Genomic DNA, 14,059 nt, shown 5'->3' on the forward strand with positions numbered 1-14,059 from the left:
GGCCAGTTTGATTGAGCAAACCATGTCAATTCTTTCTTTTTTCATTTATAGTATATCTAAAACCACATTATTTAATGTGTTCTTTCTTTGACAGTAAGGCATGATTTGAGTGAGATTTAGCTGTTATTTTTAACATGTCAGGCAATCCTGTAAGCTCAATTTGTAGCCAAGTATATCGACTGTTGACTCAATTAGTGCTCCAATATATTGATTATGTGGATGTAGGACAATGTAGTTATAGGTTGTATTTTGACCAGGAATTACTCTTGTATTTATCCAAAGGACACAGGAACTGATTAATGTCTCAAAATTGGACATAGAAAATGATTAGTGTTCCAAGATTAATGCAATAAATAAAATATTTATTCTCTTAACTGCACAGAACCATAATAAGGAACTTCCACTCTAGTTCAGTGACATTAAGACAGCTATGAAATCTATGATTATCTGTTTTTCTGTAAAGTTTTGTCTTACATTAGTTTTACTAATCTCACTAAATGTAGAAATAGGTTTTCTTTTCCCCTTTTTTTAATAGCTTACTTCTAAAAAAAATTATTCTTACAAATAAATGCACAACCTACTTACATGTGTGTATGTATGAATATATACACACATGTATATACATATAAACAAATATATATACATGTATATACACAAACATATATTTAACATATACACATGTATGTATATGCATTTATATATAGTAGTAGTTTCAGCACTTTTTTTTTTTTGTGAAATTATTAATAAAGACTTATTCCTTTCTCCCATGTTTTTAATATTGTATTTTTTTTTATTTGTCATGAACTGAAAAATTAATTCAGTACCAATTTGTTTGATTCATTACCATCATGTAAAACATTTTAAAAATGTTAGGCAGCAACTTTGAGAAAACAGAATTTTAGAGTTGCATTTTTTTGTTGTTTTTTTTCTGTTTCTTAATAAAAAAGAAAAAGAAAGTCATTAAAAAGAATATTTTCTTTTTAATGTAATAGAATAAGTGACAATTTCTACAGATTAATTATTAATTTTTAAATTAAAATACTAAGTAGGAAGGATTGTGTTTATAGAATTTATATAGAAAGTTGTTTGTATTTCTTCTTAGTAATTTAACTGATACACTTCATACATAGAAATTTAAAGGTCATGTTACATATATATTTCTTACATCATAAGCGTTTAGAATTTTTGAGAGATATGAAACCAACTGCTTTAGATGGTGGAACTTGAAGTAGATAAAGCTATAAATGATATCCTGGCCTGTGGAATATTGGCTTAAAAAAACCTTGGATGGAAAAAGTTGTAGAACATCTGTCATGTTTACAAAAGATGTTTCCATTCCAAGGTTTTTTTAAACCTAATATTTTACACATTACTATTTATAACTTTATCTATTTCAAATTCTATCAAAAACTATATATATATATATATATATATATATATATTATATATATATATATATATATATATATATATATATATATAGTAACTTGAAATGATTTTGTTTGATGCTCTCTACATGTAAATTTTAGAAACACTTCTTAATCAGATTGGCTATGTCTCTGTATTCCTTTCTTAATGATGATGATAATTTATTTGCTGTGAAATTACCTATGACAGATTCAGTACCACAGTGACTTCGAAAAGCAGAAAGGTAACGTCACACCCGTTGCTGACACTTTGGAAATGAAGCGTCACACAGAAAATGCAAGGAACATTAGTTCGGTACAAATTATATATATCTGTATAGCATGAAATTATCAATTGCCTGTTGGCATTACAATTTTGTGCTACTAACCATCTTCTCCATCCAGTTTTATCCTTTACCCCTGATCACTTTTCTGTTGTTTAGAATGATTGACTTCCCTTCAATCAATACAGCATGTCTTGTTGAAAAGGCACACACTGAGTATTGTGTTATTTATAACTCACTTTGATACTCAACCAGCTTTTGCTCCACCACTTCTATCACTTCCTTTTATTTAGCTAATCTAGTTTTAGTTTGTGAAACTAGATATACTATTGATACATATACATACTTAGAGGTAAGTATAATTGTAATAAAACTCCTTCAAATCCTTCAATATCTAGTAACATTTAAGTGTTAAAAAAAAAATTATTATTTTGGTGTGTGTTGTTTTTCTTAAAGTATTAAACATGTTCAATTTTTATCACTTTAGCATGTATCAAAGTTTCTACTTCCAGTTTAATATAACCTTCCATGTTTGTTGTTTCTAATAATATTTAGTATCTACATACAATTTGGTCAGTTTTTCAACAGAAGAATGAAATGCTCATTTTCCATTTTAGCCACTTCTATTCATTTACTCTTTTATTCATTCTACAACTGAAGCTAGTCAGTGAAATCAGACTAGGCTTTTATTTTTTCTGGTTTCTGAAACCAGTACAGTTTTATGATACAGTTCTATTGAACCAATTGTATGGGTTTCTAGTGGGTGTGTGTGTATCTCCATTATTCTCTCTTTCATGTCTGTGGACAATATTTGATACCTAGCTTTTGGCTAGATCTCTTTATACAATGTTTTAGATGAAATGTTTTCTATAGTGCTACATGACAAAACCCAGATTGTAAGAAGTAGATGCAGGTTTGTCTATTGATATTTATCCTTCAGTCAGTTTGTTTACTTTAAATTGTTACACTAGTGAATGTACAGAAAATAAAGGGATATTTGAATTGTTCATTGGATTCTTCTTGTCTGAGCATGTAACTATGTCGTTTGAGCATAGTTTATTGTATACGAGACTATATCTATCTCTGTAGAGATTAGATACAGAGATTTCAGATAACCTCTAATTTGATATTGTTAATGAGCTATAATGTCTGAAACATTTACAGCCATTATATATATATGATTTTTATTCTAATAAATATTCTACCTTTTATCTCAGACTAAATATCTGCTGTTTGCATATATGTGCGAGTGCACACCTATTTTTGCACATATTATTTATAAAAAATGGTATGAATTGCACTTGACATAAAATTTTTTTTTATACAGAAAGTTTTTAAAGTAATGTACATTGAATGTATATTTATAAATATATATGCACACTCAAGCACATATATGCTGTTTTTTCCCTTTATAAAGATCATTACTTATATAACATTTCTTTTTCTGTTTTTTAGGCCAAAACAGTTTTGATATTTGATGACAGAATTTTTAAACATTTCTATTAATTCCTTTATTATTTTTTTAATATTCACCTGTGATTTATTATTGATTTTAGGTTTTAGCCAGTATCTATTGTAAAAAATTATTTAAATTTCATTGTCTTTCTGTTTGGTACTTAAAAAAAACTTTTGCATTGAACACAGTTTTCTAAATCCAGGAGAGGTAAATAATTTCTCTAAATATACTTCTCCAAATGTCAATACAATGTAAAGTTGAATTGTTTGAAATGTGGTTCTCTGTATTTGTTGTTGTGCTTCTGACTTATTTAATGAAAATAAATTATTTTAGTCTTCCTTGTCCTAGTATATATATTTTTTTCTGTATTCTATTTACCAAAGAAACTGATTAGTTTCATGTCTGTGGAAATTACTATTAACATTCACAGATGCATTATCGAAGTGATTTTACTAAACTGAAAGGGACAGCCACTCAAGTGACTGTGGAGTCTCTTGAAATGAAAAGACATGCTGAAAATGCCAAGAACCTCAGTGCGGTACTAACTCACTTAGTTTGGCTTGGTTGCTCCAGTTAGTCGCCTTTTTTTTTTTATCCCTACCTTTCTGGTTTATCAAGATGCTAAATATTGATTACTTAAATTAAATTGATTACTTGAATTAAATTATCTAGAAACTTGACTAATTTTTTAATACATTAGCTTTCCTTAAAAATACACTTGATTTCAAAATGAAAAAAAAAAAAAGAAAACTATTACAAACCTTTTCTTCAACAATAAATCTATTTTTGGCACAGTACTTTGAAATGTATCAGATAACGGAAACTGTACAGTTCTCTAGGGTTATTAACGAAATTAAGTTATTGGTAGAATCTAAAGGTTTTCTGGGTCTCTATAGATTGCTGGTAAGATTGGCTGCACAGTTCATTGTTTACCGACTCTTTACAGATTGCTGGTAAGATTGACTGTATAATTCATTGAAGCCCTTTCATTATCAGAATGGGTCAGTTAACTACTGTCATCTTTGATTGTTCACATGGTGAGGCTCTATCAAGAGATTCATAGTTCATTTCCATTTGAATGCATTTCTTCAATCTAACTATACTCATTTAGTGAAGACATGAATAAGTTTTCAAAGTCATTCATGTCCAGTACTAACTATTTTATCTTTTGAAGCATCAGTCATTTTTTCTAATTGAAAATGTTCCTCCTACTGAATATTTTTGTAGGATGTTTATGTGTGGATATATAACATTATAAAGGCTTTACAAAAGCATAGCCTTTACTTACAGTGTGGTGAGTTATAGGCAAGTAGGCCAGTTTGATGTAGGCAAGTTTGGATAAATAGCCATTTACATACATATTGATGAAACCATAAACTCTCTTTAAAACAAGGAAAACATTGACGTAAGTGTTAAAAAAAGAAGGAACTGAAGTATCTGAATATTTTTAGTACTGATGTTAAACTTATCTTCTAACTGGAGTAAAGTAAATGTACCATTACTACAATTTCATTTACTAAGCTGATATCAGTGTAGCTTTGTTGCTATGGTATCAAGGGAGGCTGAACTGCTATAAAAATTTTGGAATTTCGAGAGAGATTGAGATGCTCTTAGTACAGTTCTTGTAATCATCTGATGAAGTATTTTTTGAGAAATAGCTTATCAGGACAAATTTTAAATGCTGTAGACTGAAAAAGATCAATTTGAATTTTATCAAGTAAATATCATTTGTAACATTTTTAAAAGGCTTTCACTTTATTACATACTATATGGTGTTGTAGTAACTTAGTATCTCCTGAAATCTAGTGTATTTTTTCCCCTTTAAGCTCATTTTTCAAACATACCAAAGTTTTATGTGATAAAACGAATCTGCAGAAAACACATAGGTTGCCGTGTTAAAAAGATGTTTGAAATCTATTTTAGCATCAATTAGAAACTGCAGCAACTGAGCTGGACATCTATCCACCTAGAATCATGTTCTATTTGTAGAAATTGGTCTTAAAACAGCAGCTTCACATGTCTCAATGTTTAGTTTAACTTCTGTTTTTTGACTGGTTTAGCTTTTTTTCAAGCATTTGTTTTCACTTTTTAGTTTTATTTAGAGTACACATCCTTAATTTTAGCATTTGATGATTGGTATCATCTGGGAAAATAGGCAGACCGTAACATATTTCATTGTTTCAAAAGTTATTACCCGCTGGTCTCAATTTAATGAGGTACATACAGTTACTAGAATGTTCAAAAATCTATCATCTGTACACAAATTGGCAGTATTAGAGTACCTTCCTACCATCTTGAATGCAGATACTTGAGTTTTGTTTAATTGCTAAATTAATAGCTGTTTGTTCTTTATTTTGTTGCTGTGTGAGCTTATACTAGAATTTAAACAAAAATTTTCCATCTCTTTTCTCAATCTCTGCATGACTGTGTTGTGCTGGGAAGCAAATTACATTTAAGTCCACTATCAAACAATCAACTTGTTTCATAGAAGAGAACAGAATATAATGTGTAGTAGTAAATGATTTCAATCTGGGATAGAAGTTTGTTAATTTCCAGAGGATATTAGGAATATACATGAACTGTTAAATCAAAGCCTTCAAAAATTAGATCCATTCATCAGTAGTTAGTAATAATTTTTTTTATATTAGGCATTAAAATTCTAGAGGGGAGCAAGTGAACTATATTTCAAGGGCATTGGCTACATATTTGAAATGATTCCAAATAGAAATCCAATCTAGGATGTGCTCTTGATTCATCAAGTATCCTGTATCACATTAAAATGGTCACCCCCACATAGAGAGTAGCTGTTTTCAACAACCACTAGTATTAGCAACAATAAATAACACCTGGAAAATTTTCAGGTAGAAAAATTCCCATGGCTAAAGTGTTAAATGGTAAGTTGTTGTTGATTTGTTATCCCAGAGTTGCTTGATTCCTTAAATGTTTTAAAAGCTTTTGCAAACTTTGAATGTTTGGTTGAAGTATTACCAGTGCTAGCAGAGATCTGCACTTATTTCCTTGCAGTTGCAAAACTCATGTCATTTGCACAATAACCAAACAAATGCACTATTTATATTAAATTTCTTTATATAATTAAAATATTCTTGTATGAAAGTTTTCGTTACAAATATAAATATATTAATATATGTTTTTTAAAAATAAAAACTAATTTTCTTTTTAAAAATTCCTCTTAAAGAATGTAATTTTAATGGATCAGAATTTCCTTATACAGAGTTTTACAATTTTTTATAAAATGAAAAATAAATACAAAAGCAAAAGTGCTCATTTAAAAAAAAAAAACCTTGTAATTTCAAAATTAAAATTGCCTAAATGTTTTGAATCTTGGGATAGGGTTAAAGTTAAATTTATTGACTTCTGCAGATTCAGTATCACAGTGACTTTGAAAAGCAGAAAGGGTCTGCAGCGAAAATGACAGCAGATTCTATCGAGATGAAGAGACATCTGGAAAATGCCAAGAATGCCAGCATGGTACTGAGTGTTGTCTTGCTCACTCAGCTTCATTACTGTCCATTCATCATCATTTCCATCTTAATTTAGCATACATACAACAGGAGCTAAGTTTAGACTTCTAAATTCCCATCTAATTTTCAAATATAGTAATTTAGCCCTTCTCATTTTGAAGTTTGATGTTTTTTTCCCCCCTTTCAAAGTGTCTACTTGCATAATTTATTTTTATTTTAGGAATCATTTTCTTCAAAACTAACAGGGATTATCTAATAATTTTATGATCTTATTTAATGCTATTTGGATTATTTTAAATCTTTTATAACTTGATTCTTAGGTTTATGATTTCATAAATTTGACCATGTGATTGAGAAGTTGTGACTTTGTAGTTGTGACCCCCTCCTCTCTCCGTTGTGTGATACTTTGAGCAAAGTATCTTCTACCATAACATTAAGTTGATCAAAACCATATGAAGTAAGTTTGGTAGTGAGAAACTGTGAAGCCTACTAGGTTTCTGTGTGTGCATGTGAGATGGTCAAATTTAGTACATCAAATGAAAATACTTCACCATATTAGTTCCACCCTGTCAGGATCCACTTAGCTTAATAGTACAGAGCACTCAGCTGTTATCTGAGAGGTGACAGGGTTTGATTCTCTATAGCCACCTGCTGGCAACTTTTTAAGGCACTGAGCTGGCAGAATTGTTAGTTGATCTGGCAAAATGCTTAGAAGTATTTTGGCTATTTTCACATTCTGAGTTTAAATTCTGTTGATGTCAGTTTTGCCTTTCATTCTTTCAGGGTTGATAAAATAAGTACCAGTTGAGCACTAGGGTTGAGTAATTGACTATCTCCATCCCCTAAAACTTAAGGCCTTGTGCCTATAGTAAAAAGGAATATTAGTTGCTCTCAAGTTATGCCCCTTCATGCCAAGGTCAGTTTGTCTTTTGATTCTCTACAAGGTCACTAAAAATAAGCACCAGATAAAATATTAGAAACTAAAACTCTTGAAAGTGGTACCATAGTACAACTGCAGTTCAGTCACCAAAACTAATAAAAAAAAAATAAACAGCTCCTGTTGTTAGACTACATGTTCATTTTTTTTTTTTGTTTTAGTCATCATTCTTTTGTAAAAACTCTCTGAAAATTTTTGAAAAATTATAGCAATAAAAATGAAAGAAAAATAAGTTAGTGGGGAAAACAATTTCTTCTAGATTTCATTCCTTATTATATTATAGGACCAATAATGTATTGGAAAAGCTAAACTCAATGGCTGCAAACAGTGTCTGGTTTCATTTAAGATCATTAGATTGTCACTAAGTATGTTTTAAGAGCTGAAACTGACATAACTGGAGTCAGTTATGACCGTAAGGTCAGCATTTCCATGACATAACTGATGAGGTTTTCTACTTAAGTGAAACCTTTTGATAGGAGAGAGTGGGAGAGAGAGAGAGAATCTTATATTATGCAACTGATAATATCTCTCCAAGTGATAATAATACACATCAGACACATATGTATACAGGTATAGTGCTAATATCCAAGTATTTTGTATATTTCTGGAAAAGGAGAGTAGGTGGGAGACGGTTAGGTATCTACCAATAATAGCACAGTTGATGAGAAATATTGTTTTTTTTTTTTCTTCTTTGTTCCTTAGTGGCAGTTCATATCTTGTTTATTTTATGTACATATTTACTCTGAGTGGGCCAATCCATCAATTTGCCATTTTTGTACTGGAAAGAAGATCATACTTCAAGATATATATATAATTTGCAGACACAACCAGTTGAAAGATCTGCATGTTAGATATTGGTAGCACTTTGTATATGATATGATATGGTGTCTTGCTTTGTTTTTAAAATTCAGGCTTCCCTTTTTAAATAGTATTTTAAATAATTACCCTCTTGTTATTTTTGTTCCTTATTAAGATGGTTTTGTTTCCTTTACTGTGAAACAGTATGTGGCTTTGACTCCAAAGAGTTAATCCTATTTTAACTATTTCATTTGATTAATCTCTGTGAATTAAATAGACAAGTATTTATTTTAATGTTCAGATTTAGAAGCATTATCTTTGTTCAATTTAAAATCGCTTTAGACTATATTTAATTTAATTTAATTAATATCTATTTCAAAAGAATTACATTTTCTATTAAGATGAAGTCATTTTAAGAAAACCATCACAGATTTTTGATGAAGAGTATCTTGATTGCCATTTATGTATTGTGGTTGGTGGGGGATATTTCCCAGTTCTCATTAAAAATCTGTTGGGTATCGTCTACATGTAAGCCAGTCAGCTATATATCTCCAGTGTTTATATACTTTTCTTATTTATGTATCTCAAATTATAACCATAGTTTTTAAGAATAACTGGATTATTGTTCTATTCTCTCATTTCAAAAAGCTTATTAGTAGTTTTAGGAACTTGGAAGTGTTAAATTAATTACTTGTTTCAGTATGGGATTAAGCCTTTTGATACCATATTTCTGTTGAGATGCTCTGTGTTTCTTTCAATAAATTTTAAATATAACAAAGAATTTAGTAAAATAACTTAGTTATTAAGCTAGTGTTAGGAACATAAATTGGGACTAAAGTTTGGTGGAAGATTTTAATTCAAAACTTTTGAAAACAAGACATTTGTACTACAGAACCAGAGGCAGTTTCAGGCGGGTTGTTATAGAAGGGTTAATTTCAGAAACCACATTGCTTCTCCGCCACCAAATAATTAATTGAATGCTGGTGTTGTTTAGATAAGCTCTTGTATGTTGTAAGTCCAAATCCTATCTGGGTTGATTTTTACCCGACACTCTTCTAAGGGCAGTCAAATAAAAATTCATTTGATTAAATTTAAAGACACCTTCAAATTTGGGGTTTGTGCTAATGTTAGAAGTGAATGTTATTGGTTTAGATGGAGGGAAAAGGGTGTCATTCAAGACCATTGCAGAACCTGTCCTGGCCTGCTGGGGTTGACATGGGTAAGTTTTGGTTTGAATTTCTGTTATTTGGAGATATCGAGTGAAGGATTTTTAGGTATGAGACAGTAGGGATGATAAGAAGTGAAAAGGCATCTACTTGAGGTAGATTTGAGTAGTGGTAATATCGAGAATGTTAGCTCAGAGAAGTAGAGGTTATTGTAGTAGTAGATAGTTAGTTATCTCTGTGCCATGAAGTTGCACCAAAATCTCGCTAACCAGCTCTGTTTTCTGCCATTGTTCTGGTCTCATTCCAGCTTCTTCACCCTGCTTGTCTCCTTTCTTTGTCAGTGGTCCTTTGCCATGTGGTTTTAGGGCACTCTGTTGCTCTTTTCCCCACAGGATGTCACTTTGGTGCCACGATGCAATCACTTTCTTTATCTTGTCTGAGGACATGTCTAACCTAGTTCTAGTGTATGTGTGATAGGTAAACAGTTCTAGTTTATTGCCAGTCAATCAGATTACCTTTAAGGTGGGGTATGACCCTGCATATGTTGTAGCATCATCATCTTGCAGATAGGAGCAATGAGTCTTTGCTAATCTGCCAACTACTGGATATCAGTATGTGTATGTATGTTTGATAGTAAATTGTATTTTTCCCTCATTATTGAAATATTTCTGTATTTATAGTGGCTCAATTCTTGAATCCTACTGATTTTTATTTATAAAGGTGCTTAATTACTTAATGTTTGAGTTTGGAGTCTGTAGCAAGGCTAAGCTTATGACTTTGTGCTCATTTGGCACTCAGATTATTCAATCCAACCATTTGTGATGTACAAATAACTCTAGACTCTAAAGCTACCATAAAAACAACAGCATACAAACAAACCATTATTGGTACAAGACTTTAACAATAAATAAAAATCAAGAACGTTTTCATGGATATCTAATTTGTCCAATATCAAGGTAAAATGGAAAATACACAGCTGGTGGTATTATAAACTAAAAACTCGGTAAAGATTCTAAATAATGCAATTTCTAATCTTATCAGAAAAGAATGACATAGCAGTTACTATTTTTATATATCTTAATTTCTTGAGAGCTGGGATTTTATTTTTGTGGCTGAATTTTTGCAGATGGGAAATCAAAGTGCAAATTCAAGCCGATTCAATTTTCCATTAAAAATGTTAGAAGAAAGTAAACTTGTGTTTGTGGTTAGTTGAATATGATATATGGTAACAGATTTTATTGAAATAAATTGTGGCATCTTAGATAATTGGTCTTCTGGTTTATATTAAGTTTAAAACTTGAATTTGTAATGAGTTAATTTTTGTTGGTTGTTTTTTCTTATGGTTATTATTAATATTTATTGACAGTATCTGATTACTAGAGAAGTGTAAAATGGGGTTTTAGAACCAAATACATGCATTAGCTTTACTTAATTCAGTTCATTTTTTGTAATATATTTATTGGAATTAGATTCAAGTGTTGTTAATTAGTCTTTGGTCAGCTCTGATTAAGTAGAACTACAATCAAAAATATTCCAACTGTGACTTGTGTATGTGTATAAATATATATATATTTATCTCCAGAACTACATTGTTCCATGTGTCCTATTTTTGATATTCTAGGGTGATATTTAAGGGAATTTAGCTGTTATTACTTGCAGATTGAATGACTCGTAGTGCTTACCTCATTGGCTCATAGATTCTAGTGTAGAGACATTTTATATTTTGTTTTCATAATGTAATAAACATTTTTGTTACAGGTATTCCTGAAGAACTCTGTAGTTAAAATAATTCTTTTAATGACTCTGCCTATCTGTATATCTCATTGCAAATCCTGTCTGTTTTATTTGATACTCCACTTAGCCATGGCTTAGACAGAGGCATTGCTGTGTGGCTAAGAGTGGGTTCTGTCTCACTCTGCAACATCTTGGGGTGGTGCCTTCTTCAATTGCCTTGGGCTGGTCAATGTCTTGTGAGTGAATTTCACTGATGAAAACTGTATTGATTCCATTGTGTGTGTGTGTGTGTGAGAGAGAGCGAGAGAGAGAGAGAGAGAGAGAATGTTGATATTTGTTAAGCATATGAGCAAAGCAGTGTTGATATTGACATTTCTTGTTGACACTATTATCGATTACTCTATGCTTTTAAAGACTTGTGGAGTATAAAAATCCCTTACCCAAAAAATAGGTGAGGGTTGGTAACAGGAAGAGCATCTGGTTGTAAAATCCTGTGTTAAGATCGAGTCGTGTCAAGGTCATGTTAGCATGGAAAAATGGACACTAAAATTGAACAAGCCATGTAATCAGTTTAAATCTTTATTACAGGTATTCCTGAACTTTCATAGCTGAAGTAACTCACTCTATCACCAATTCTGCCCATCTACATAGCTTTATTGTAAACCATATTCTGTATTTTATTGAGTTCTTCCTTATTTACCTTTCAGATTAAATATCATGAAGATTTTGAGAAACAGAAAGGAAAACTCATCACCATTGCTGATGATCCAGAATTGCAACGCATCAAGCAGAATACTCAGATTCAGAGTGAGATCAGCTATAAGGGTATCAAACAAACCCGGGATTTTATGGAACAACGACGACCAGATCAAGCTGCTCAGGGTAACAGATACCATTTCTTCTTGTTTTCAACAATGCACTTTCGTTTTTAATATTTAAATAATCCTGTTTAATTTTGAGGGAGTTTTCTTATGGTGAGCAATAATATTGAATGGTTTAACATTGCTGACTTGCAATACACAGGGCTTTGTTCAAGTTCTTATTTCAAACATTCTATGTTATTACAACTCTATCAAACAAGCAAATAAAACTGAATAGTTTATCAAAACTCACAGTTTACGCCTATCTGCATCTTATGCACTATTCTGTCCAGTTTTGTTTGTTTGTTTGATAATGGAGAATAATAAAAAAAAAAAAAAAGCATTTTCTCTAAACTAAGAGAGTTAAATAATTTTTCTTTATACTACACCAGCAAAGATTGTAGCCCACTGGTAACAGCTAGTAAAAGTGTAAGCTTATATGTTGGGATGTGGGCTGTCATGTAACATTTAGCTACAGCACCTCCTCTATATCATCTGCAACTCTGCACAGTTGCCATCTGTTTTGGTAGAATAAACCCTTGTCTGAGTAGGTTTGGAAGAAGAAAAAAAATTGACACTAAATGAAATGAAGTTGGTATCAATTTACAATTATACTGTTCGTATTAATACTAACAGTCTTATATTAGCATAAAGCCTAAGGTTTTTAGAGGAACTAAAAGGGAAGTTGTGATATTCATGTTCTTTCCAAAACATTAAGTAGTGAAATAGTTCCAACTGGTTTTGTAAAGCTAAATCATGGACTTGGTATCTGTTTGCTACCAACTGTGGTATATAAATGTGTTATTCACCTCTAAAATGGATTGAACTATTGAATCTTCCATAACCCTTTAACATTGAGGTTACTCTCTGAAATGTAATGCTCATTTGTTCACATTGCTTTGAATCATAAGTTATCTTGTAGCTTGAGATTTTGACAGTGTGATTGTTTATTTTTAGAATGACATTATAGGATAGGTGTGAGAGGCCAGATCTGCGCTTTTTGAACATTAAACATTATGGGCAAGATATGGCCTGTTTAAATGCTAACGGGGTAAGCTGTAGCCTCTACAATACCTGAAACAATAAACCAACTTTCAGTGACATAATTACAGTTGTAGCTTGCAATAAACCCTTTCATCATATATGAATTATAACAAATCAACTAAATATTTCTCTTTAATAAACCTGTTAAGAAATTTCCAATACTCAGAAAAATTCAAAATATTTTGAACACTGTTCTGTATTTAACCCTTTCATATCCTAGAATACCTCAATTAAATGAATACTTCAGTTTAAATAACCTTTTTATATTTTTACTCCACACCATGGCCTGCTTTTTTAACTGCTATCTCTATACAAGATCTGTCTTACAAGAGGTAATTTGGCTATGAAGGGGTTACTTTAGTTAAATGTTGACCTCTGTTTCCTTTTTGGCACTTGTGTGTTTCAACACTAATTCCTACATAACCTGATATTATTTTACTGTTTATATATTGGAGCAAGCTTATTTTGTCTATATTTCGCTTTAAAATACTGTTATTATTTTGCCATACTCAACACCCAAATGGCAATAATTTTGATTTTATTTCAATAAAAAAAAAAACTGAAACAAATATTATTTTTAGTTTTCCGTCAAAAATAAATTTTCTGATTTTTTTTTTTTTTTTTTTTTTTTGTAAATTAAATTCCTAAAGAATATTTTCTTTTTTGATATTATAATATAATTTTTTTCATCATTATTTTTATTTTCGAAATTCAGACTAGCAAATTTGGGTGTTGATATTCTTTGCCAATAAAGCTCAATTCATTGTCACCGTGATGTTAGTTGCATGTGTTACCTTCACCCCTTCCCCATTGTTTTAAGTACTCTCTGAAGCTTAATGTTATCCCAAATCAAAAGATAAATTGCTACATTTCCATTGTTTGATCATAGTAC

General features: G+C 30.8%; 1 protein-coding gene across 28 annotated transcripts in view; it reads left to right on the top strand.

Moving 5' to 3' along the window:
• Window positions 1-14,059, top strand: part of LOC115213074 (LIM and SH3 domain protein 1) — a 170,360-nt gene that overhangs the window by 125,117 nt on the left and 31,184 nt on the right. For 25 of the 28 annotated variants that reach the window (XM_036504051.1, XM_036504052.1, XM_036504055.1 and 22 more), the window contains 3 exons: window positions 1,618-1,722; window positions 6,528-6,635; window positions 11,971-12,145. In XM_036504051.1, the coding sequence (XP_036359944.1) occupies window positions 1,618-1,722; window positions 6,528-6,635; window positions 11,971-12,145 (388 nt within the window). Of the gene's footprint in view, window positions 1-1,617; window positions 1,723-3,576; window positions 3,685-6,527; window positions 6,636-11,970; window positions 12,146-14,059 lie in introns of all 28 variants that reach the window. The other 3 variants (XM_036504045.1, XM_036504054.1, XM_036504060.1) reach the window with 2 other exon arrangements.

The sequence above is a fragment of the Octopus sinensis genome, linkage group LG6, assembly GCF_006345805.1.
Source record: "Octopus sinensis linkage group LG6, ASM634580v1, whole genome shotgun sequence".
Taxonomy (NCBI): Eukaryota; Metazoa; Mollusca; class Cephalopoda; order Octopoda; family Octopodidae; genus Octopus; species Octopus sinensis.